Raw genomic sequence first — 25,531 nt, 5'->3', positions numbered from 1 at the left:
GAGCAGGGGGTTGGACTAGTTGACCTCCAAGATCCCTTCCAACTCTGTTACTATTACACATACTTTCAAGTTTCACAGAAGCCTTCAGCAGAACAGAATCAGCCAGAGTGAGGAAACAGAGGAAGTGGAAATATAAAGGAACCTGAATTGGAGAGAACTAGAAAAAGATTCCCTTAAGCTTCCACTGGTTTAAATTTATTAATTATATGATCTGCAATCAGTTAATGAATTACCCTTATAAATGAGATTTCAGAATGAATGGCAGGAGTGGAATTTTATTATCCAACCCTAACCAGTTGTGCAGTTACTTATGCATAAGTCAAGTCAATGGGAATTTCTTTGTACATGTGAGATTTCTGGGGATCGGAATGCAGGCAGTCCTCATTAAGTGACTACAAGTGGGACCGGCCACTTGGTCATTAAGTCATTAAGTGGAACCGCAACTGTACTTATGATCTTACTCCAGCTTTCCATTGCTTTACAGAGCTGCAGAGGTCATAGAGAATTGGTCACAAAGTTACTTTTTCTGTCCTAACTGTGAACATTGCTAAACAAGACAGTTGCTAAAGCAGGACTACTTGTAGCTTTACATAAAAATTAGGCCATCTTTCATTTTTTAGGATTTAAGGTAGTGGGGTCCTACACAAGTTAGAAAAGCCATCTTTTCTCTATATGTGACAAGAAATGCCTGTTGCAAGACGTACGCAGCCAGTCATTGTTTTTTTAACTGTGTACTAAAAATAAAGGTTTATTAATCATACTTCAACACTGCTTGAAAATAGTGGATTAGGTTAATTAATATAATTGCTTGATTGCTTAAGTTATCAGCCTTAATTAGTACCATAAAACTAGAGTGCAGACAAAGGGACAGTTTACAAAATGCGTAGCATGAAATGAAGTTTATTTTCCTTGCTTGGTGCCTCCTCTTCTTTGTATTGTGTCCAATGACAGCCTTCTTCAGGCAGGTATCCTCCAGATGTGTTGGGACCATAACACCTAACACATCTGGAAAGCCTCAGGCTGATGTACTTTGATAAATGATATGACATAGCCAATTACAATAGTTTAACGAAGAGGGAAAGATGCATTTGCTCAAAACTAATGAAAGGGAACATCACATGGCTTTTTAAAAAACAAATAGTCCTCAACTCACAGTCGGGACCAGAACTTCATTCATAAGTTTCTTCAGTTATTTAGTCGAGGCATCTCTGGATCAAACCCAATTTTACAATTGTTTTTACCATGGCCATTAAGAGAATCACATGCCTGTAAGTCCAAATCATATGGTTGTTAAGTAAATTGGTCTGGTCTAGTGGTTCAGGCACTAGGCTAGAAAGCAGGAGACCATGAGTTCAAGTTTCACCTTAGTCATGAATGTCACATAGGGACTTTGGGCTAGTCACTATCTCTCAGCCCAACCCACCTCACAGGGTTGTTGGGGGAAAAATAGGAGAAGGGTGTGTTGGGTATGTTCACCACCTTGAGTTATTTCTAAAAATAAAAAGGCAGGATACAAACAAACAAACAAATAAAATCACAGAGTCATAAAAGCGAATCCATTCTCCCAAATGGGTGGGGTCGTTTTGCAGGATATTGCAAATCTGGGTCCTGTGGTTACAACCCTGTTGTAAGCTTGTTGCCAAGTGCACAAAATGTGGTCAGGTGACTGTGGTGGGGGAAGCACATTTCACAATGACTAGAGGTGTCTGTAAAGCACTCTTTTCAAAGCTGCCATTAAACAAGTTGAAGGCTATCTATTAAGGACATTCCTGGTATGCAGTGGTGGAATCCAAATTTTTTTACTACTGGTTCTGTGGGTTTGGTGGCGTGGTTCTGTGGCGTGGTTCTGTGGCTTGGTGGCGTGGCAGGGGAAGGATACTGCAAAATCTCCATTCCCTCCCCACTCCTGGGGGAAGGATATTGCAAAATCTCCATTCCCACCCCACTCTGGGGCCAGCCAGAGGTGGTATTTGCTGGTTCTCCAAACTACTCAAAATTTCTGCTACCGGTTCTCCAGAACCTGTCAGAACCTGCTGAATAGCACCCCTGCTGGTAGATCATCAAACAATAAGGCAACAAATTAACAAATACATATTGTTAGTAGGACAGCAGTGATTTGAAACTGAGGTAGGGATGCTGGCAATTAGCTCTTAGAAAGTACAGTTCACGTGAGGCAATAGTATTTATCTACCGTAGTAAAAGCATTGCTCCTCCAACCATTCAATAGTTGCTTTATATAAGAGGTTAATAAACTTGCACAAAGTGCTCACAATTTTAATTCTGAGGCTAAATTTTACATTCCTAACTTGTATTTGTGACATCCACTGGAGTTATGCAGCCACATCTCAAATGTGTAAAATTCCCAAATGAGCCAGTAGTTAAGTCTTAGACTAAGAGTCAGGAGACTCTGGGTTCCAATGTACCCTGAGTCTTGGAAGCTCCACTGGGTTAGTTACTCTCTCCTAATCCAGTCTACCTATTGTTGCTTTGGGGGAAAATAGACAAGGGAGTGCTATGTGTGCTGCTGATTGAAAAGGTGGGATCTGAATCGAATTAAGTAAATGTTGAAAATGTGAAGTTCACTGGTAAATTTTACATTTTTAATTTTCTCCTATCAGCATCCACGTTGCAGAGATATTTTCTTTTGGCAGGTTGAAAAGTTACAATTGATATATCTGATCTAACTCAAGATACCAAATCCAGTCTGAGTTGTTGGGGTTTTCCCCAATGATATCATTCCCACTGAGTTAGCAGTTTCCTCCCAAGGTCACTGTAGAGATGGTTGAATCTTTAATCATCTCAGATTTTGTCTGCCTTTGCTTGGGCCCAACCTGGAGGGCAACTAAACACCAACAGTTTCCTTAATACACTCCCTGTTACCTCAGCATTTCTTTGCCCCATGTATTAAATTTTCCAGAATGTCTGCAAACAGCATTTTTGAGCAAACACCTGGTATGCCAAAAGCCAAAAGCAAGGCAGGCCTTTCTTTCACACACACACCCTAGCCTTTCAAGGCAAGAACCAGTTTTGAGTGATGAGGAGAAAAACTATATCTTCGATGGGATAAAAGTCCTTTTCTTGTCTATGCTCAGTTTGCCATCCAGTGGTTCTTTTCAGGAACTTCACTCACAGGAGCATCCTAAAGCAAAGCCAACTCTTGGTTTGCCAGAAATGCAACTTGTTTTGACTAGCTAGACTCCCTTCAGTCTCAAGGAATTCTGTTAAAAGTGTATGAGAAAGGTAGAGAGCTCTAATAGGAGAGCCATTCATTTTCCCCTCATATTCCCAGGTTTCTTTTGAGAGACACTTAACAATTAACCCAGTTGAACTTATGGCTTAGCTCCAACTTAGAGAGAGCAGAGCATCGATTTTTATCTGCTATGTCAAAAAAATAAGATTCAATGAACACTGAAAACTTACCAGGTTCAAGTATAGAACCAAAGTGTGAGAGAAGAAATATCATAAATGTGACTTAATATCTTTCACTAACGATGACTCTGCACAGAATAACAGGAATTTCTTTTTCGTACTGCTGGTTGATTTTGGTGTTTTTGTTCTACCAAATATAAACAGGATGGAGGATGGAGGAAGAGAGGGAGGGGAAGTGATGATGATGATGATGATGATGGCAATGATAGTTCCATGACTTCAAATCATTGGAATTAATACCTAGTCAAGCAGACTGTAATATTCATTTCAACAAATAGACTCGTTGAGCAAAGGGTTTGGAGTAGAAGACCTCCAAGGTCCCTTCCAACTCTGTTATTCTGTTATCCTCATCCTGATTTTCATATAGGTAGTCCTCAACTTACAACTGCAATTGGGTCTGAAATTTTGGTTGTAAGCTGTCACGGTTGAAAGTTTGAAGTACCCATGTGACCAGACCTGGTTTTAAAACTGGTTTTACAGCAGGCATTAATCGAATCATACCATCCTAAGTGCAATCTCATTCTACTAAACAGGCAGTTTTTGCCCAAAAAAATCACAAATTGCAGTCGTGTAACTGTGGTGGTGCAACCTGTTGTAAATATGAGCTGGTTGTCAAGTGGCCAAAATGTGGTCATATGTTCACAGGGCAGGTGGGTGTGGCATGACATTTTACAACATCTGGAAGGGCTGTAATATACTCTTTCCGAGGCTGTCCACTGTAACTCTGAATGGTGCTTAACCGACTGGCCATAAGTCAAGGACTACCGGAATTCTTTATTACAACTTGCCACTGCTCCATGTTCCATAGCTGAAAGGAAAGCTGGACATGATCAGGTCATCCTTAATTGTTAAAAGGGTATTCACACCTCCCCTTGCCCTGTAAAGATGAAACCTTTGTATTATTGGGGGGCGGGGGGGGAGACCAAGTAGGTATGTATTCAATTGTTTGGGAGCACTCTTTGTTATGAATGGCTCGGAGGCCCAACAAAATATTAAACTGTTGTTGTGAGACCATTTGTAGGGAAATTTCTCTCTCCTCAGGTAATTGCACTCTGCAAAGTGCAATGAATCTTACTTTCCTATCACATAACCAGTTTTGGGATTAAAAGACCTAGATTTCCAGCTCAGATATCACATCTTGGAAAGCTGCCCTACCCACTTCCCCAGGCTCTTTTTCAAAAACTTGGTCTAGTGGTTAAGGCACCACGCTAGAAACAGGAAGCTGTGAGTTACAGTCCTACCTTAGGCATTAAAGCTCTCTCTCTCAGCCCAACCCACTTCACAGGGTTGTTATGGGGAAAATAGGAAGAGAAAGGAGTATTAAATATGTTTGCCATCTTTAGTTACTTATAAATAATAAAGGCAAAATTTAAAAAATCTACAAGTCATTAAAATTTTAAAAAATAACGATGGTTCTAAAATTTCTGACCCTTCATGCTTATCAAAATATTGAGTTCTAATAAGATTACCAAATGACCATACTTTCTAGCCAACCTCCAAAGCAAGAATCCAGATCTCAGGGGTTTTTACAATTTTTACCAGTGGTGATATTTTTTAATTTATATCCCATCTTCCCTTGAAGAACTTAAATTGGCATCCATAGTCCTACATTCTATTTTTCCTCAATCCTGTGAAACAGAGAGGTAAGATAAGCCTCAAATAATTAAATGAGCTTCTTGGGTTCAAGGATGAGCCTGGGTGGTCTTATCCGAGCTCCTTAACCCACATTAAATCATTGTGCAAAGCATATGATTGTACTATCACAGCCTACTTATAAGGCATTAAGATGGATAGTACCAAGGTCAGTATGCTTCATCATTCAGAAGTTGAGGCACTTTTCCAGGATTCAGTCTTCTAGAATTAAGGAGAAACTTCCTAACAGTGAGGACAATTAACCAGAGGAAGAGTTTGCCTTCAGAAATTGTGGGTCCTTCATCACTGGAAGATTTTAAGAAGAGACTGGACAGCCACTTGTCTGAAATGGTAGGATCTCCTGCTTGAGCAAGGGGCTAGACTAGAAGACCTCCAAGGTAAGACTTTCAGCTCTATTTTGATTGAAGTTCTGACTGATTGATTGACTTTTTCTGCAGTGATCCTGTCTATTGAAAACTCTGACAAAAAATTCACCAGGCATGAGCAAGGATTCCTTAAAATCTTTAGTTAAGAAATAATTCAATAGTTCTTAAATCTGCTACTTGTAAATGCTATTTTAAAAAATGATTTTTTTTTAATTTTGGAGGTTTTTAAATTTAGGCCAGTCACTATGAATTATACAAATTGGCGGGTAGGTAGATATACTTTCTACCTCATACTCTTTCCTTGGTAAACCCATCCCTGAGTGCAGGCAAAGTTTGGTGTTCCTAACTTAACTTCAGCAACACGTGCAGAGAGGCGCCATGTCATATCGTGCTCCTTTTAAAAGGCATTGTCTCATGCTGTTTTAGATGGCAAGAGTTTTAGGGCTAGGGATTTTTTGACAAGTCTTATTCCATCTCTTCCTCCTCAGTGAGTCTTTTCTATTGAACTATATTTTAAAGGAAAAGTAGTAAATGGCAAATACTGGAGGTTAACTAAGGACCACAGCATCACTTGGAACCCTAGTAAAAATTAAGTAATAAGACAAAGTAAGTGCCATATTAAAATCCCACTTGAAAAGACCCAAGTCTGTAAGCACTGATCCATCTAATCCAGTCCCGCAGTTCTGGATTTTCAATGAAACCCTGAAACTCATCTTGGCTTGTCCAGGTTGATGCTACCATTTTTCAAATCCGTGTACAGCACTGCTTTCTACTGGGCCATAGAAACCCAGAGATTCCCCCTTTCATCTTTCTACATCTGTGCCTTCCCTAGAGATGGTCATTCCTTTCCCCGGACGAGGAAGAGCGCTCTGCACATACTCAGAAGCTATGCACACAAACACATATACACACAAAAAAACCCATCCCCAAGCATGCTGCTAATTCGATACCTTCCAGCCCTTTTTGAGAAAGAGAAAAGGGGCCCGGGAGGGCAAGGAGAAGGAGCAGCGGGCCCAGATGCGCGCCATTGGGCCCTGGCGCATCCCAGCGGGCGGAGGGAAATTGTCCAGCGAGGGGCCAGGCTCGCCGACTCCTCCATGGAGCAATCGTGGCAAGGCAACCCTACCCAGCCTCCCCCTCCCACTTTGGGCGAGGGGCTGTCCCAAGCCGGCTTCCCCTTCCTTTCGGCGCTGACTGACAGGGATCGCAGCCACTGCCTGCCCTGTGGAGGGGGGACTAACCCCAGCCTCTCCGGCGCAGCCCGGGAACCAACCTGGTGGCCACCTCCAGGGCAGTTCAAGGCGAGGAGGGCTGGAGCGGCGCAGCGGGCGAGGCGACGGGCTGGGTCGGGCCGAGCCGGCCAGGGTATGATGGGCGCCGCGGAACTCAAGGCGGAGCCGCCGCCGCGGCCAATGCTGCTCCTGCTACCGCTGCCGCTGCTACCGCCGCCGCCACAAGAGCCCTAAAAGAGAACCGCGCTGGAGGCGCCCCGGCCCAGGTAGCGCAGCCGGGCCCGGGGCGCGCCAAGGCGGGCGAAGAAGGGAAGGAGGGCGGGCGAGCGAGCGGAGGAAACAAAGGGGGAGCGGAGAAGTAGTTGGAGCCGGGACTCCCGGGCTTTAGGCAGGCGGCTGGAGCCGGAGGAGGATCGTCGGGCTTGGAGCTTTTGCACGGGGACTCGGCGCTTCCCCCGGTCCGTTAGGGCTGGCGGGGGAGCCCGGGCTCCAAAGCGGTTCCGCGAAGAGCGGGAGTCGGAGCTTGGGACCAGAACTTCGCCAGTTCTTCGGGGTGGAAGGAGGAGGGCGGCGGCGGCGGCGGCGTGGAGCCCGCGATCGTCCCGTCCCCACCCCGGGAAACAGGGCTAGTCCTGCCGGGTCCGTTAGAAAGGAGGCGGAGAGGAAGGCGGCCGGGTTGGCGCCAGGAGGAGAATACCTGGGTCCTTTGAGGGAAGAGATGAATGGGCGCCTCATGCGCCATGGAGAGGGCTGCGGGTGGGCTATCCGCCGAAGGCAAGAGGGGCTTTCCTTGGAAACACGCTTCTCGTCCTGGAGAAACCTTAGCCGTCTGGACCCCTGGTTTCTCCGGAGGAGAGAGAAGAGAAGAGGCTCAAATGCATCTTTCTGAATGTGCATTTGGGTTTTGCCAGGCAGCTGCACGGGGGGGGGGGGGAAAGGGGCTACAGGAAAGATGGATGGTGGTGGTGGGAATAATAGCCCAGGATCCGCCTTGAGTAAGACAAAGTGGGATCTTACTTGACCAAGTAAGGCATCTCGGTCACTTTTTTTTTTTTTTTTTTTTTTTAGTCCCAACTAGTGGTGGGATTCTGGATTTCTTCAGGGCAGGAAGTGTTGGAAAAGATAACCCCAGTGTTAAAAATATTAATCTTTAAAATTAACCTGATGGCCCCGGTGTGCTCAGTTCTTAAAAGAACTCCATTGCTACATTTTTAAGAAACCAGAAATCCCTAATAGGGGATTTCCCAGGATCCCAAGTCAAAATGGGAGTTGTAGTCAAAATGTATCATCAGGTTAGGAGTGGCTGCCACACAAATTTTGCTTTAGGTCACAAGGATTTTCCTGTAGATTTGTTTAACTTCAGCAGCCCAAGAACAAAGGAACTGCAGTTCGAGGTACACTATCCACCAATTTAGGATAAAATTATATGTATGATTCAGAAAAGAGTAGTTTAGCAATAGGGTTCAGTGTGCCCTTCTTGGTTCTCTGAGTTTAGTACAACACTGGTATTTTCTCCTCTTGTTCCCATAAAGGAAAATCTTGTGGTATATCTAATGAAGTAGATTGGCAGATGATTCAGAATAGATCGAATCATGTACTTTAAAGTTCATAATTATTGCCACTAGATGCAGGGAAGACTTTTAAAAATACTATATTTACCATATAGGGAATGGGCCTAAAGATGGAATATCAAGATGCTCCGTACAATTCGAATTGCCCAGTGAAAAAGTTTGGCATTTAGTGTGAGATTAACTAAAGAACTTGCCAATTTCTTTATGCGCGGCCAGTTTAGATGAATCATAGACACAAGGTGGAACAATGAAACCCATTTGCTTAAATAAATCCTTTCAGCAATGGGCTCTGCTAGCTTGGGATTCTAGCGATTGTTTAACACCTGAGGAGATATCAGATTGGGAAAAGCCAGCCCAAATCCAGTGGTGAAATCCAATTTTTTTTACTACCGTGGGCATGGTGTGGCTTAGTGGGCATGGCAGGGGAAGGATACTGCAAAATCTCCATTCCCACCCCACTCCAGGTGAAGAATACTGCAAAATCCCCATTCCCTCCCCACTCCGGGGGGGGGAGGATACTGCAAAATCTCCATTCCCACCCCACTCCAGGTGAAGAATACTGCAAAATCCCCATTCCCTCCCCACTCGGGGGGGGGGAAGGATACTGCAAAATCTCCCTTCCCATCCCACTCTGGGGCCAGCCAGAGATGGTATTTGCTGGTTCTCCAAATGACTCAAAGTTTCCTCTATCGGTTCTCCGAACTACTCAAAATTTCTGCTACCAGTTCTCCAGAACCTGCTGGATTTCACCGCTTCCCAAATCAGTATACTATTAGGTATACTGAGAAAAGGTATCAAAGTTTTTTTCCCATATTTTGCTTGGTCTAAATGCATACAAGCAAAGTATGAAATAAAAGTCTCTTTTCTAGAGTCGCCCTTACAATATACTAGATAAGACCATGCCTGTATGATCTGCTGAGTTTAAGTCACCCTGAAACATGATTGGGGAATTAAGATCTTGATCGATGCAGAGGTAATCAAATTAACTATCCCTGCAGTACACAGTCTCACAGCAGATATATAAGGCACTTATGCATTTTCCTTGAGCTTAAAAAAAATGGAATAAAAATTTCTAATGGCTTTGGGATTGGAGGCACAGGGTGGGGGGGTTGCTGGATTTTTGCCCACCTCCCTCCTGAGCCCAATTAATTCCCTACATGTTCACAGAGATTGAAAAGAAGCTGGAAAAGTAGAGATGTTGCTGTCAGAACAACTCTGCTTTGCAGTCATTCCATCAGCCTGTTTCTATGGCAGGTGGAAACAATGGTAGTTATTGGAGACCTACAGATTCAGGTGACATATCAGACTGCAACTGAGGCACATTATCTGAAAAAGGGCATGATTTTAAACTTACTTAGTATCAAAAGTGTACAGCTACCCATTTTGCAAAAAATGGCTCTGCTTTATTGTAACCATCATTGTACCCTATTGAACAGTTGAGTAGCCTAACTTCAATGGCTAAATTCACGGTATGCTTAGTGAAGTCAGTTATAGACACAGTGGATGCTTTAGCTAATTCTGGGGTTTGGAAGTGTAGTTAGTTAACATAAACCCAAGCCATTTTGGAAGTTGATGGTTCAGTGCATTGTATAAATCCCCAAAGGGCGTGCTACGCAGATATAGTCAGTGTGGCTTACTAAAGTCTAGATTTGCTAGATGAGCATGTGATTATCCATCTAGTCCAGAATTGTGAATTTTGATTTATTGTAACTCTGTAGGGCAGTGTTTCTCAACTTTGGCCACTTGAATATGTGTGGACTACAAGTCCCACAATTCCCTAGCCAGTCTGCTCGCTGGGTAATTCTGGGAGTTGGAAGTTCACACATCTTCAAAGTGGCCAAAATGGAGAAAAATTGCTCCATTTTGGGGTCCTAGGACAGACCATGAGGCTACAGTCTTGCCAAAAAGAATAAATGGATAAATAAATGCCAGAAGCAGCAATACAGGAAAAAAACGATTTATCAAATCATTTGTTTACCTGTTCCAGTCCATTCTGTTCCAGAAGAGAGCATAAGGGAGAGAGTTATATTTATTGGTAGCTATTTCGCATCCTGCAGATGATTTAAGAATTTCAGGTTCCCAATTGTTTAACAGCAGTAAGGAAATGGCTCCTCATTCCGGGTGCAATATTGTGAGTTATATTTCCTTTTGGTATATCCTTCTCCAAGATCTTTGGAAATTATTTATATGTTTTTGTACACTTTGGGTTCTTGGGAAGGGATAAAGAGTTTCCACTAAAAGGTCAAATCAGATTCTTAAGTCTGTAATCCTGATTGAGGTAGGGCAAGTTTGCATCTGAAGAAGAATTTCTCCATACGCTGACTTTTATAGGATTCACTAAGGATTGAATTGGGAATCCTGATGTACTATTAGTAGATCCCTTGCTGGATTTCAGCCCTTGTCCACAGGAAGGAATGTTGGAAGGCTACTTTATATCAGCCTCACTAGATCCTAGTGACTTTTCAAACTGTCAAGTAGAGAAAGACATCTTTCATGTGTTCTATTTAATTTTTTAAAGGAAGATGCTCAGGATTATCTTTTTCCACAAGGAGGAAGTTACAACAACAACTTCTAGCTGGTCTTGGCTAGAATAAAATGCTAAACTAACTTTATGCAAGACTATGTGTTCTTATATGATGAGAGAAAGTAAATGGATTTTAGGAGGTGCCTAATGATTCCATAAATGATCAACCATAGCATATTCTATACTGACTCTAAGCAGGTATTCCATGGTTAACTTCATCCTTATTAGGAACTATCAGATTTATTAATAAGATTTATTTATAAGATATATTGATAGGATTTATAACCTATTTTTCACTGATGAATTTAAGGTGGCATCCATAGTACTCCATCCTATTTTTCCCATAACAATCCTATGAGTCAAAGAGAGGGCTAAAAGCTCTAAATCAGTATTTCCCAACTTTAGTAACTTGAAGATGTGTGGACTTCATTTCCCAGAATTCCCCAGCCAGAATAGAGTTGGCTGGTATGGCTGACTGGGGAATCCTGGCAGTTGAAGTCCACACATCTTTAAGCTGCCAAGATTGAGAAACACTGCCCTAAATCATTCAGTGAGCTGCTAATACTGCTCCTAGATCAGCCCTTTCAACCCTGCACCACTCTGCACAGAGGATATCGTGCCAGTTAGTATAATTGAAAACACCAAAAAGATTATATAGTATGCAAAAATAAATCACCCATCCCCAAGAGGGTAGTGTTAGAAGACACATTTGCGAACCAGTAGGGAAGGTAAGTGAATCCCACCTCTGAATCAAATCATACTAGGAAACAAATAAATATAAATTGTAGAGATACAAGCAACAAGGTTATAGTCATAAGTGGGAGGAGATAGGTAATAGGAAGGATGAGAAGAATAATAGTAATACAGTCTTAGTAAATACCATGTTTCCCTGAAAATAAGACCTCCCCCAAAAATAAGACCTCCCAAAAAAAATAAACCCGCCACCAAAAATATTTAAACCCATGCACAGCTGGTCCCTCCCTGCCATTTCCTCTGGTTAGGAAAACAGACCTGGAAATCAGGTAAGACAGCAAGAGGATTCCCGTCTTGCTCCACGCACCCCAAAATAATAAGACCTCCCCGAAAATAAGGCCAAGCACTTATTTTGAAGTTCAAAAAAAATATAAGACAGGGTCTTATTTTCGGGAAAACATGGTAGTTTGACAGTGTTGTGGGAAATAGTTGTTTAGAAGTGTGATGGCATTCGGGAAAAACTGTCCTTGTGTCTAGTTGTTCTGATGTGCAGTGGAGCGTCATTTTTAGGGTAGAGATTGAAACAATTTATGTCCAGGATGTGAGGGGTCTGTAGATATTTTCTTTTTGACTCATGCAGTATACAGATCCCCAATGGAAGGCAGGTTGGTAGCAATTTTTTTTCCTTAGTTCTAATTATCCGTTGATAATTGTGTTTGTCTTGTTTGGTTGCAGAGCCAAACCAGACAGTTATAGAGGTGCAGATGACAGACTCAATAATTCCTCTGTAGAATTGAATCAGCAGCTTCTTGGTCAGTTTGAGCTTTCTGAGTTGGTGCAGAAAGAACATTCTTTGTTGTCCTTTTTTGATGACATTTTTGATGTTAGGTGTCCATTTTAAGTCTTGAGATATGATAGAACCTAGAAACTTGAAGCTCTCTTACTATTGATACTCTGTTGTATAGTATTGTAAGAGGCGGTAGTATAGGAGGATTTCTCCTAAAATTTACCACCATTTCTACGTTTTGAGTGTGTTCAGTTCAAGATTGTTCTGGTCGCACCACAAAGGTAGTTGTTCAACCTCCCGTCTGTATGCAGATTCATTGTTGTCTCGAATGAGACCAATCACTGTTGTATCATCTGCAAACTTCAGTACTGTAACAGATAGATCTTTTGAGATGCAGTTATTGGTATATAGAGAGAAGTGGAGAGAGAACACAGCCTTGGGGGGCTCCTGTGCTAATTGTACAGGTATCTGATATGATTTTGCCTAGCTTCACCTGCTGCTTCTGTCTCTTAGGAAGCTTATGAGCCATTTATAAGCTAGCTGATTTAGTTTAGTTAGAAGAATATCTGGAATGATGATACTAAATGCTGAACTGAAGTCTACGAAGAGAAGCCTTGCATAGGTCTTTGGAGATTCAAGATGTTGTAGGATCTGTATCTCTTTTTTTAAGAGAGAGAGAGCTTAAGTGAAAGTGGACTTTCATATTACCATTCAAATAAACAGTACAGTACATTCTATACCAGTGTTTTTCAAATTTGGCAACTTTAAGATGTGGACTTCAACTCTCATAATTGTTAAATTTGCTAAATTAGAAAAATACTGTTTTATATATACTTATCCATTCATAGGTATACCTGCATACCAGGGGTGAAATGTAAAATTTGTTACTACCCGTTCTGTGGGCGTGGCTTGGTGGTGGTGAGGTAATGTGACTGGGTGGGCGTGGCCAACTTTTTTCTTTTTTTTAACTTTTCAAAACATTTTTTCGAATGCTTTGAAAAGCCTCTGCCGATCAGGCAACTCCGCTGGGCTCGTCAGAGACTTTTCAAAGCATTTTTTTTACCACCTCTTCAGCCAAGAGGTTGCAGAAAAAAATGCTTTGAAAAGCCTCTGACGATCCCAGCTGAGCCGCACAATCATCAGAGGCTATTTTTTTAAGTTTTAAAAGCATTTTTTCGTCGGAAGAGGTTGTAGAAAAAATGCTTTTAAAAGTTAAAAAAAAAAGCCTCTAATGATCGTGCGGCTCAGCTTGGCATGGTGTGGGTAGGGGGGAACCGGGAACATTTCACCCCTGCTGCATACCTATATATACCTATCATTCATTAAGGCTTATTCCCAAATCGGTGGATGCTGAATTGTAGTTCCAGTAATAATAAACATAAGTAATTCTCTTCTCTGCTGGGATTCACTGCAGGATGTGACAGAAGAGACACCAGATACACAACTAAGCTGGGAGCCTCTAGCTTCAAAGCTGAAGAAATTTAAACAGTTGTAGTCTGTCACATAAGTAAAATGACATTAAGCAGAAATTAGACATATTCCTGAAGGAGGAGATTATTTTCATTCCCTGTTTCTGATACTTAGCTATGAATGCTGATATTTATGTAGGAGGAAGAGCACCACTGACTGAAAAATGGTAGCACGAGCAGACTTAGGAAGACTCCATAAAATATGTAGAAGGAACAAATTAGGATGACGTGTAGGAATTTTGATGGAGGTAGTCCTCAATTTATGACTGGCTGCGTAGTGACTATTTGAAATTACGTGGGACACCCACCCACCAAAAATGCTATTTACAACCCAGTTCCAGAGTTCGAACGGTCACATTCCCCTGTCACATGACTGCATTTTGATCACTCAGCAACTGGCCCACATTTATGACCATTTGCAGAGTACCTCAGTCATATAACCATGATTTATCATGTTTTTGCAGGAAACTGGCAGTTTACTTCCTTTCCAGCAGAAAACAGCCCACGACAAACAATGGGTTTTACGGTTACGACCACCACAAAGAAGATTCTAAAGTCAGGTTGGTCGCTGATGATGACCCATTTTACAATTGTAATTGCCAGGAACAATTACGATCATAAGTTAAGGACTACCTGTATTTAAAACTGCTTCTTGACAGGAGTTTATTGCAAAACAGCCCTGCCTCATTCATAGATTTTTATGGGGCATTCAGATGCTACTTTTAGTTCTAATTATATTCATTTATTTTCTTCTTTCTGTATTTCCTTCTTTTCACAGAAAAACACACAAAAGTGTGGAGTAGAAATGGGAGGACCACACAAGCATTTTGGGCAAAGGGGTAGGAATGGATCAGAGCTGGCATCCTGAATCATAGCTCTCTATCCTATTGTGTATTCTCAAAGGTCCTACTTACTAGTTGTGATTTCTATATTGAAATCCAAAGCAATAAATAATTTATATGCTCCTGAAAACAGGAGGGGAAATGCATTGCTTTCTTCTCTGTTGATGATTTCCTGATTTCTGATTGGATATTATTGTATTATCCAATGTGGATGTATTGAGAATTCCAGAAACAATGGACTTTTTGAAGACAGAATGGACATTCTTACATTCCCTTTTGTTAGCAAATATATTCTAATTCAGGGTTCCCTTCTTGATGTCTTATAGAGTTATAAACCAGGACATCTGGAGGTTACTGTTTTGTAGAAAACTAGACCATTTTGTATTACTATCCAGGCCTTTGATTGAGGCTGCCAGAGAAAATGTCCATAGGTAATCGTTTGAACCTCGTATATTAGCACCTAATTGCCATTGCCTAGGTGTGAAACCAGTATTAGTGGTAGGCAAATAATGGTTGCGAAAGTGATATTTAAGAATGGGTCTGATGCTTCTGAGTATAATTCTTAATGATTTTTTTCCGTTTCTGTATCAGGGAGGTGCCCTTTTACTTAATCATCACATCACTGGCAGGAGGATACCTTTAAAGATTGTCCATCCTTTCCTATTGGGTGTCTTATATCTATCTGCTCCCTGGGACTACACGTTGCATTGAAGCTCTCTTTCACTTGGCCCAGTCTCCTCTGGCTTAGTGGTTCTACTTTTATCTGCAGGAAGCTTGGAGGACAAGAACTTCCTTTCTTGCAGGAGTAAAAGATGGCTGCCACACAGGAAGTGCCTCCTCCAGCATTGGGCCTCCATTTTTTATACCCATTAGAAGAAACAATGGCACCCAGAGTGAAAATAGAAGAGCCTGGACCCCCATGCCCTGAAGCTGGTTGGGAATGGGATGCTCCGGGGAAGACTCCTCTTGTTGTCCAAGCAGGCACCATTAGTGATCTGTTGAGGTGGGCAACTCCTCCCCAAGTGAGGAGCGACCCAATTCCACAGCTCTGGGAGGTTCAGTGCCAGGAGATGGTGCAAAGCCTGAGGACACCTGCTGATGTCATGCCAGCCCCTGTGCCTGCCCCTCCCCCAGCCCCTGGCTGGAACAATCTCCAGCTACCTGAGCTTGCACCTGTGGATGACATTGAAGCCTACCTGTCATCCTTTGAGCGGGCAGCCGAATCATGCCAGTGGCCAAGAGGAGAGTGGATGAGCCGCCTTATGCCAGCTCTTGGAAAAGCCCAACCACCCCATAATGGCTTGGATGCCAGAAGTGGCAGGAATGAGCACAGAAAATCCAAATCTTCCAGCCTGCGAGGGGAATCAGGTGCCAATGTGGAAATGCAACGGCAGCGTTTCCGGCAGTTCCGTTACCAGGACTCTGAAGGCCCCCGGGAGGCTTGTCGGAGGCTCCGGGAACTTTGCCGACGTTGGCTGAAGCCTGAGAGCCGCACAAAGGAGCAGATTCTGGAACTGCTTATCCTGGAGCAGTTCCTGACTATCTTGCCCCAAGAGATCCAGAGCTGGGTGTGTGAACGAGGCCCTGAGACGTGCGCCCAAGCAGTGGCCTTGGTAGAAGGATACCAGATGGCACGGCGAGAGACAGGGATGTGGGAGCAGCAGGTAAGGGAACGGTTAATCTTGATTCTAGGCGATACATTGTGATGAAAACTTCTAACATCCTTAGCACTCCAATATATGTTTTCTCATTCCACACACCCCCACCCACCCACAAGGCAAAGGAGAATTGTATCAATGTTTTAATGATTGAATCAGTGTTTCATGGAAATAAAAATAGCCAAATGCAACATGCAATATAAATGGGCGGGAAACAGCTCAGTCAAGCATAGAGGAAGGATGGTAGACAGGTAAAAGTTTTTGAATTGGCACAAGATTTCAACAGAATTGCCTTTTTTTAATGTGTTGATTTGTTTATCAATTATTTTTTAATTAGGCTTTAAAACCTTTCCTGTTTTATATACAAAAGGGGCAGAAAAGATTGGGTCATACGACAGGCTTCCTCATTATTAATAAATGAATCTGCATTCAGCCAGCCATGTTTCTTCCTGATATATTCAGGCTGGAAATGGCTCTTCATCAATTGTGGAGGGCCTTTTGTATGCAAGCAAGCAGGTGGATTCTGGCGGGAAACAAGCCAAAAGCAACATCTCCAATGGCAGTTCTCACAGCCTCTTGTTATTAGCCATGTTGGTTAGAACTGATGAGAGCTGAAATCCAAAACCTTCAGAAGACTCCAGGCTTTTGGCTACTCCAATGAATAGAGTGCTAGATAAGGTGGACTTGCTATCAGATTGATCTGTATCCTTTTGAAAAGTTTTCGGAATGGGAATTGCAAAACAACAACAATGGACGCTTGAAAGGCTGATTAATTATTCTCTTTTAGATTCGAAGCTTAAACAGGTAAATGGAATGGGTAGATTCCCCCAAGTTCTTAGTGACCCACTGTTGTTCTTGTTGCTAGGTTACAGTGCGGGTCAAGGTTGAACAGGTAAGCCCACAGGAAATGATTTTGCCTGGAGCACCATGGGATCCTTCAGCCTCACTGCTGCCCCATCCTGAGTACATATCCTCATCCGATCCCACACTAAACCAGCCTATCCCAGGCCCAGCTCTCAAGATGCCTTGCATCCCAAAACAGGAACCACAAGGCCTTCAGGAAACAGGTAAGAAGGAAGAGAGAAGCAGGAATGTTCTATGAATTTTTCCTGCCAAAGGGAATCAGTTGCCATAAGAAAAACAAATCAATGATAAATATTTTGGGAAATTTTGTCTGTAACAGATGAGGAATTGTCCATTATCTCTAGCCAGTGGAGTTGGGACAGGAATTTGTAGTTCAGCAATAGCTGAAAGATAGTTGACCTAAGAAATTCAGACAGTTTTTTTTAAAGGAAATCTATGGAATGATTGGCTATCAGAGAATATGAATATTCATTTAAAAATTCTAAATGCTTTGCTTCCATTTAGTGGGCGCCCATGTTTGCAGTAAAAATTTGGTGGCTCTGTGTAAACCATGTTATTTAATAGTAAATATGATAAAAATATTTCATTTTTAGGGGACAGCAATTTGATGAAAGTGGAAGAGAGAATATAATCTACCTTATCTATCTCATTTATCTGAGCATTTTTACTTCACTCAATAGAGCAGCTTACACATGACCACTCTAAAGAAGATATACTCTGCCCAGATGTTGGGGGGGTGGGGAGAGCTGAATTGAAAAAAGAAAATAAATCTTAAAATTCAATTTCTTCCAATAATATAGCACTTTTTTTTTTTTGTGTGCCTTTGAGTCAATCATGATTTTTGGCATATGTCTAGATGAGTCCCTATAGTTTTCCTGTCAAGGTTTTTTAGAAGTGGTTTGCCAATGCCTGCTTTCTAAGGCAGGACTAGAACTTGAAACTGCTATACCACTACAAAATTTAAATGATTTTGTATCTAAATCCTATCTCATTTGATCTCATTTGTGTGTATTGCATTTGAAAGAAAAATGCATCTTTCAAAGAAGTTTGTCTTTCTCTATTAGATGCATTTCAGATGAGTTGAACTTCTATTCCAAATAAATGGAGGATATATGTCAGTTACGCTTTTCATAGGAGCTTCATCGACTGACTACAGAGGACAGTAATTTGAGATACAACTCAAAACAGTACATATTATTCAGGCTCATTAAAGTGATTGTAGGATTAGAAAGATGAAGGGTGTTCCATTAATTTGGCCTGATCTGGCTCCTACCAGATATGACGTGTTAAAACTCCAGTAATTCCCATTTCCAGAACTTTTAATTGGGCCCAACTGTGGCTCCTCCAGTTAACTGCCTCAGGCTTTTTATTATCCAAGCTAGGGACAGTAGAGAATTGTTCATTAACAGTCTCAAAGGTGCTTTTTCAAAAGGCAACTGGACTGTTTTTTCCTTGAAGAATAAGAAGATATTTTGCTCCTCATCCAAGAAGTTTCATGGGTTCTGACAGGATGTTGGGGGCGAAAGTCCAGAATGTGGCCCTTCTGGATAAAGAGAACCATTGGTTTGGAAGAGATGTAAAAGAGGCCATTTATGTTAAGCAGCATACTGAGCAGCCCTTTCTCAACAGAGGAAGAGGAATATGACACCACCTATCTCCTGCCTACAACATAGTCCTTTCAGCAGTTCCAAGAAGATTCCATCCCCCATTTGCCCTCTGATACAGGTGACCCTGAGAGCACAGATAAACAAACTCAAGTGGCCTCAAGAGTTCTCAGGGACAGTGCTAACAACCAGAGGACTGCAAAGAAATATAATCCTTCCACCACCACCCCATCCTGTCAGATCTAATTCTTCCATCATCCTCACCATCCTGGAAGAGCCCATGAAGCTTCTTGGATGAGAAGCAAAATGCCTTCAAGGAAAAACAAAGTCTAGTTGCCTTTTGAAAAAGCACCTTTGAGACAACAATGACCTGGATGACTGAGAATCTCCAAGACGTTCATTTACAGTTTAATGTAAATTTATCTGATTTCCAATTCCTGTATCTATGGGCAAACTGGATGCAGTTGTTTAACCTAAATCCACTCTTTTGAAACTTAATAATTACAATAGACATTTCATAGAACAAGTTTAAAATCTGAAAAAGGAAGAATTGAGCAAAATCAATCATAAATGAGGCATCTCTTCTTTTTATTCTACCAAACCTCAACCATTTCTTGCCTATAGTTAGCTGCTTCTGGTTCCCCTTTTTGGAATCAAATTTGTATATTTATTCTCTACTTCTTGCTTTCCAAACCCAACAATCATTGCTCTTACATGGCCAAGAGTTAAAAGTGCCAAAGAATCTTCAACCAAGAACTAAAAATTAATTTGTGGAAATGATTTTTAAAATTTACTTCTGTTTGTACTCTGTATAGATGCTCTGGAATAAAATAAGTCTTATCCTACACCAACTTATTTTTGATCAGCTATTAGTCTGACAAACAACCAAAACTATGTCTATGTATGCAGACATCACCAGATGGAACATACAGAAACTAAATTGACTCTATTTTTTATATAAAGAGGTGGAAGAGCTCAGTTAGAAGAACAAAGATGTGACCAGGAGCTAATCACAGAACAGATTCAGCTCAAGCTAAAGTGGAAGAACAAAGGCAGTCAGTTTTCAAAGTAAGATCTTAAACATAAGCGTCCCATTTTCAAAGACAACATTAGGCACTTTGAAGTCCTGAACCTGACTGATAGGAAACCAGAGATACTATAAAATTAAAAAGTTGTTATGGATGAATGTCAAAAGCGACCACTAAAGAGAGGAAATGGCCGAGGAAGTAAAAGTAATTGGAACTCAGGGAGGTAGAGATCATGCTGTCCTGGAATTTCAGATAATGTGATGATGAGAAACTGCAGTCGTACCTCAGTATTAAACTTCATGAGAGAAAGCTTTGTTGGACTTAGTAAGATAATAGGCAAGATCCAACAGTTTGGTATTGTATAGGAGAAAAATGTCCAAGAAGATTGGGAGCTTCTGTGATAATGTGATCTTGGAGGTACAAATCCAAACAATTCATACAAGAAGGAAAAATTAGAAAATCTGAACAGATCAAAGTGGATCTCCACAGAACGTAAAAAAATTGCTTAAAGGAAAAAATCAAATGTACAAGAATTGGAAAGAGAGGAATATATCCTAAGAAGAATACAAAGCAGTTTGCAAAAACTACAGATTTAGTGGGAGAAGAGCTAAAACCTAGTACAAAGTCAGGCTAGTTAGAGATGCCAAAAACAACAAAAGTTGTTTTTTTTTCCAGGAAAGTCCCAAGCAAAAGGAAAGTGAAAGAGACAGGAGATCTTCTGAAGGGAGAGAATGGTAAATGGTCAAGGAAGAGGATAGAAAGCATAACTCAACTTTTATGTTGTATTTGTTTTTTCTCAGAAGTTGAATGAACTTTCGGTTGGCTCACACTGTGCCGTTTGGGGGGAGAGGGGGTGTAATGAACTGAAGCTCAAGATAAGCAAAGAGCAACTGAGGGAATTCCTAGCTAATTTAAATGAGTTACTCTTCAGAACCAGATGATTTATACCCTGGGGAAACACACACACCCCAACCTTTTTTTTGGCACCAGGAACGAGTTTCGTAGAAGACAATTTTTCCATTGGGGGAGGGAGAATGGATTCTGTTTCACTCGCTTACCTGCCACTCCCCTCCAGCTGTGCAACCCAATAGGCCACAGACTGGTACTGTGGGTCCATGACCCAGGGATTGGGGGGCCCTGCCCTTGAGTATTGAAGAAACTAGCAGAGATATTTGCAGAACCATTCTCTGTAATTTTCAGTACATCTGGAGAATAGACAAGGTCCCAGAAGACTGGAAAAGAATTACTGTAAAGAAGCAGGACCCAGGAAACTACAGGCCTATGAACTTGACATTAATACTGGGCAAGATCCTTGAGCAGATTATCAGGGAGCACATCTGAGTACATAGATAGGAATTTATTAATTAATAGGAGCCAACATGAATTTATGTTGAACAAGTCATGTCAGATTAACAATCTCCTTTTGACTGAATTACTGGTCTGGTTGATTAGGGAAATGCTGCGGATATAGTATATCTTGACTAAAATCTCTCAGAGCATCCTTATCTACAAAATGGTCCAAACATTCTGAATGGGTGCCACAGGGCTGTGTCTTGGATGGTTCTGGTGTTTTTATAAACAACATGGAAGTGGGAGTCCAAGGAATACTTACCAAATGCGCAGAAGATACAAAGCTAGGAAGGATGGTCAATACATATAAAGCTAGCCCACTTATCACTGATTGCTTAGCAACCATTCAAAGTGACAATGGACTCTCCCAAAGATACTTACAACTCCGATTCATAGTTACAAACAGCCACTTCCCTATCCACCCATGGTCACATTATCGAATTTTGAGTGCTTGGCAACTGACCGTATTTACAGCCATTAGTAGGAACCGGCAGTCATGTGATTTATGGCTTTTTTGCTGGCAAAAAACACCCGTTGCTGACAGTAGATTTGCTTTACAACTGCCAGATTCGCTTTACGATCATCATAAAATCGGGTTGAGCTGCCTCAACTTATGAGCGTCATGATATAGAGGCTCCCATTACAGTTGTTCAATTAAGGACAATCTACATAGGATGCAGAAAATAATGACTCATGAGCAGCACATGTGAGAAGGACTTGGGTGTACTAGTGGATCATAAGCTCAGCAAATCTCAACAGTGTTATGCAGCTTGCAGAGAATATCAACAACATCTTGAAGAGCATCAAGAGGAGGATGGAATCCAGATTGTGAGAAGTAATTGTCTCAGTCTGTTATGCTTTGGTCAGGCTTCCCTTGGGGTTCTGCATTCAGCTCTGTACGTACAGTTTTTAAAAAATTGATAAACTGGAGCAAGTCCATAGAAGGGCTTCCAAGAAGGTTGAAAGGATTGAAAACCAAATCCTATAAGGAACAGTTAGAAGTCCTAGGTATGTTTAGCTTGCAGATGAGAAAGATAAGAGCAACATGATGTTGTATTCAACTTTCTAAAGGGCTGTCACATTATAGAAGATTTGTGGTGACGCAGTGCTTAGAATGCAGTTTTGGAGGCTAACTCTGCCCACTGCCAGGAGTTTGATCCTGACTGGCTCAAGGTTGACCCATCCTTCCAAGGTTGATAAAATGAGGACCCAGATTGTTGGGGGCAATATGCTAATTCTGTAAACCACTTAAAGAGTGCTATAAAGCACTAAGTCCTATTACTATTTGGGCTCATTCTTACTTGCTCCAAAGGGTAAAACTATATCTAAAAAGACGAAACCTCAAGGATGTGTATATATATATATATATGCACATATTAGACATAAATATTAGTTATATTACATTTATTGGACATATTAGACATTTCACTCAGTGGAATAAGTTACTGCCAGAGTGGTTTTCAAAGAGAGGCTTGTTAGTCATCTATTGGAGATGGTGTAGTAAGTCCTGTAGTGTGCAGTAGGTTGGATGTGATGACCTTTAGATCTCTTCCAACTCTACAATTCTATGATTCTAAGACTGAGGAACAACATATATTATTGCTGATGCATGCTGAATAATTGAAAAAGCCAAAGAATACCAAAAATAAATCAATACATGCTTCATTGAATATAGAAATGGCATGGATTGTGTCAACCATGTCAAATTATGGCATGTTCTTAGGAAAACAACAATCTTAGAATGTCTCATTGTTTTCTTGCAAAACCTCCTACACAGCCCAGGAAGATATAATCTGGATGGAACTTGGTGGAAGTTTGGAAGGAGTAAGACAAGGTTGTATACTCTTTCCTTATTTCTTCAAACTATGGTGTTGCCCCGAAAATAAGACCCAACCAGAAAATAAGCCCTAGCCTGATTTTTTTAGTGTGCCCTACTTCCAAAATAAGCCCCAGTTAAGATAGTTATCAGTTTGGGGGGGGATGGCCAGCTCTGAAGGCATCGAGGCTGCAGGGTCCATCAATAGCCGCAGCCCAAGCAGTGCAGGTGAGTTGATTACCTGTCCAAGCAGCAGTCAGAGGTGGGAGGGAGGTGGTCTAGACACACTGCAGGGGCTGCGGGAAAGCGAAGTCAGGCCAGAGTGGGTGGGCAGCTACAGGAGGCTTGATTTCGTGCAGCGGCACCAGCAGCAGATGGAGGCAGAGGTGCAGGGGTGGAAGGCAGGCAGTCCAGATGCATGGGCTGAGGGAAAGCCAAGAGTCAGTATAACACTTGTGCTAATAGCAGAACAAGATTTTTGTTGAGGTTATAAAGATCCAAAGTAACTGCCCAGCTTCATCATTTCTAAAACGATAAAATATAAGCTATCAGTTTGCAAACAGAAATTACAAGAACTGACACAGTTGGAGAGCATTCAGGTAGTCCTCAAGTTATAGGACTACCTGCAAGTTATAGCCATCATTGAGCCTGGCAATTACAGTCATAAGTCATGATGGTTGTAAAGCAGAGTCACCATGTGACCAGTTTTACGATCTTTTTTGTTGGGGTTGTTCGGTGAATGTCACGGCTATTGTGGGAAGAATCTATTGTTAGCTATCAACCGTTTCTTGCTGGAAACCAGAAGTAAATGCTGGTTTCCAGCAAAACCATCATAAATCGCCCATCTGACCACAGTGCACTGCAAGAGCCGTAAATGCGGACCGGTTGCCAAGCACCCAAAATGCAGCCGCATGTTGGCAGAAGAGCACAATGTCAGAACTTCAAAACTAGATCACAAGTAGCTTTTGGGGGTCTGGTGCAACTTCAACTGGTCACTAAAATGACTGGTTGTAAGTCGAGGACTACTTGTGCCTGTTTGTCTTATGTTGATAGCTGCATGTTGTCAGACTCATCTGCCCATTATGAAAGACTTTTTTCTTTTCTTTTGACAGGTTCCCTACTAGCCAATGGAAACCGAGAGGAGCACTCTTTGCCTGGAAGCACAATGGAAATGGGATTGCTACCTGGGAATTCCCGGGAGAAAATGTTGGGTGAGAATTGTGTTGAACGGATGAGTCAACAATTTGAAGTGAGATGTGGAGACATAAGAGAGAATCCAGTTGCACACCCCAACTCTTTTGGACGCTCTCACCCAACAGGAAAGTCCCTTCACCAGTGTTCACAATGCGGGAAAACATTTAGCCGTAACTCACATCTGCTCACCCACCTAAGGATCCATACTGGGGAGAAGCCCCACCAGTGCCCTCAATGTGGCAAACGTTTTGGTCATACTTCCCAGCTGACTCGTCATCAGAGGACCCATGCCTCAGAGAGACCTTTCCGATGTGCTCAGTGCAGCCGAAGTTTTTACCAGAGCTCAGAGTTGACCAGGCATCGAGTATCCCATGCCAGAGACCGTCCGTATGGGTGCAGCCAATGTGGGAAGAAGTTCCGTTGGAGTTCTGATCTCATCCGACACCAGATCACGCATACAGGAGAGAGACCGTACAAGTGCCCTGACTGTGGGAAGAAGTTTGGTCAGAATTCACACCTGGTTCGACATCGGAGAACCCACACTACTTAGCCAAGATCTTCCCAGAAGGAAAGAAAACTGTGTTTCCCAGCATTGAAAGCTCAATAAGGGCCAAAGCATGGAACCAGACCACCACTTAGCTTAGTGTCATATTGAGCCAGATGACAGATAAACTTTGGTTCAATATCTGCAGAGGTTTATCTGTTGATGTGGCTTAATTAGATAGAATCCAGTCGATCCCCAGCAGGATAGACAAGGTGGCAGTTCCACAATATCAATTTGTGTTCTACAACTAGAGAGTCACAGTAGAACGAAACTGATTACTCTAAAAAGGTGCAGAGCCTTTAGAATTGACTACCTGGACAATACTAAACCACTAATATTGTGGTGGCACCAGTTGGATGTCTTTTTTTCTTTCTCTATCTCCTTTTCCTTCCTCCCTCATTCTCTCTTTTAATAGAAAATGTAATAGGTCTTCTATCATCTAGACAGATTTTCTGTTACATAACACAACCTGTATTCCTTGCCCTAAGAACATTTCTTTGTCGTGAAGCAAAAGCAATGTATTTTTTAGAGAAGATGACCAGTCTGTATTAGCAGAGGGTTGAAATCTTTAAAATGATGGAGATCCCCTCTTGGGGAAGCTGCTGTGAAGTATTTTGCCTTTTTTTAAAAATTGCAACTTTGATAAATGGAAATATTGTCAACCTAAATTTGTAGTGACATGGAATATATACAACAGGGCTGGGTTTGATTTCAATTGGTTGGCCTGCAGGTTAGGTAAACTTTATTTTGGCCGATTCTTAGGGATGGCCATGAATACACAGGGGGATTGATCGCAGACCTTCCATCTGGTCCTTTTCATTGTCAATAATCTTATTGATCTACTTGCACACCTCAGCCTCTTTCTTCTTTGTGAGCGACAACACTGGCAAAACACTCTTTCCTCACAT

General features: G+C 41.8%; 1 protein-coding gene across 5 annotated transcripts; it reads left to right on the top strand.

Annotated features, from left to right (window-relative positions):
• The first annotated feature begins 6,619 nt into the window (after window positions 1-6,619).
• LOC117669174 (uncharacterized) lies at window positions 6,620-25,291 on the top strand. 5 transcript variants are annotated; one of them, XM_087891908.1, is made up of 6 exons: window positions 6,620-6,945; window positions 14,188-14,283; window positions 15,157-16,229; window positions 17,089-17,290; window positions 22,847-22,903; window positions 23,998-25,291. In XM_087891908.1, the coding sequence occupies exons 3-6, from the start codon at window positions 15,378-15,380 to the stop codon at window positions 24,627-24,629; spliced, it is 1,743 nt and encodes a 580-aa protein (XP_087748034.1). In that variant the 5' UTR covers window positions 6,620-6,945; window positions 14,188-14,283; window positions 15,157-15,377; the 3' UTR covers window positions 24,630-25,291. The 5 variants fall into 5 exon arrangements, with proteins under 5 accessions (XP_087748034.1, XP_087748035.1, XP_034279305.1 ...); XM_034423414.3 differs by lacking the exon at window positions 14,188-14,283 and having other exon boundaries at window positions 6,634-6,945; XM_087891910.1 differs by lacking the exon at window positions 22,847-22,903 and having other exon boundaries at window positions 6,657-6,945.
• The last annotated feature ends 240 nt before the right edge of the window (window positions 25,292-25,531 follow it).

The sequence above is a fragment of the Pantherophis guttatus genome, chromosome 4 (genome assembly GCF_059756535.1).
Source record: "Pantherophis guttatus breed Tessera chromosome 4, ASM5975653v1, whole genome shotgun sequence".
Lineage (NCBI taxonomy): Eukaryota > Metazoa > Chordata > Lepidosauria > Squamata > Colubridae > Pantherophis > Pantherophis guttatus.
This window is presented reverse-complemented; position numbering and strand designations above follow the sequence as displayed.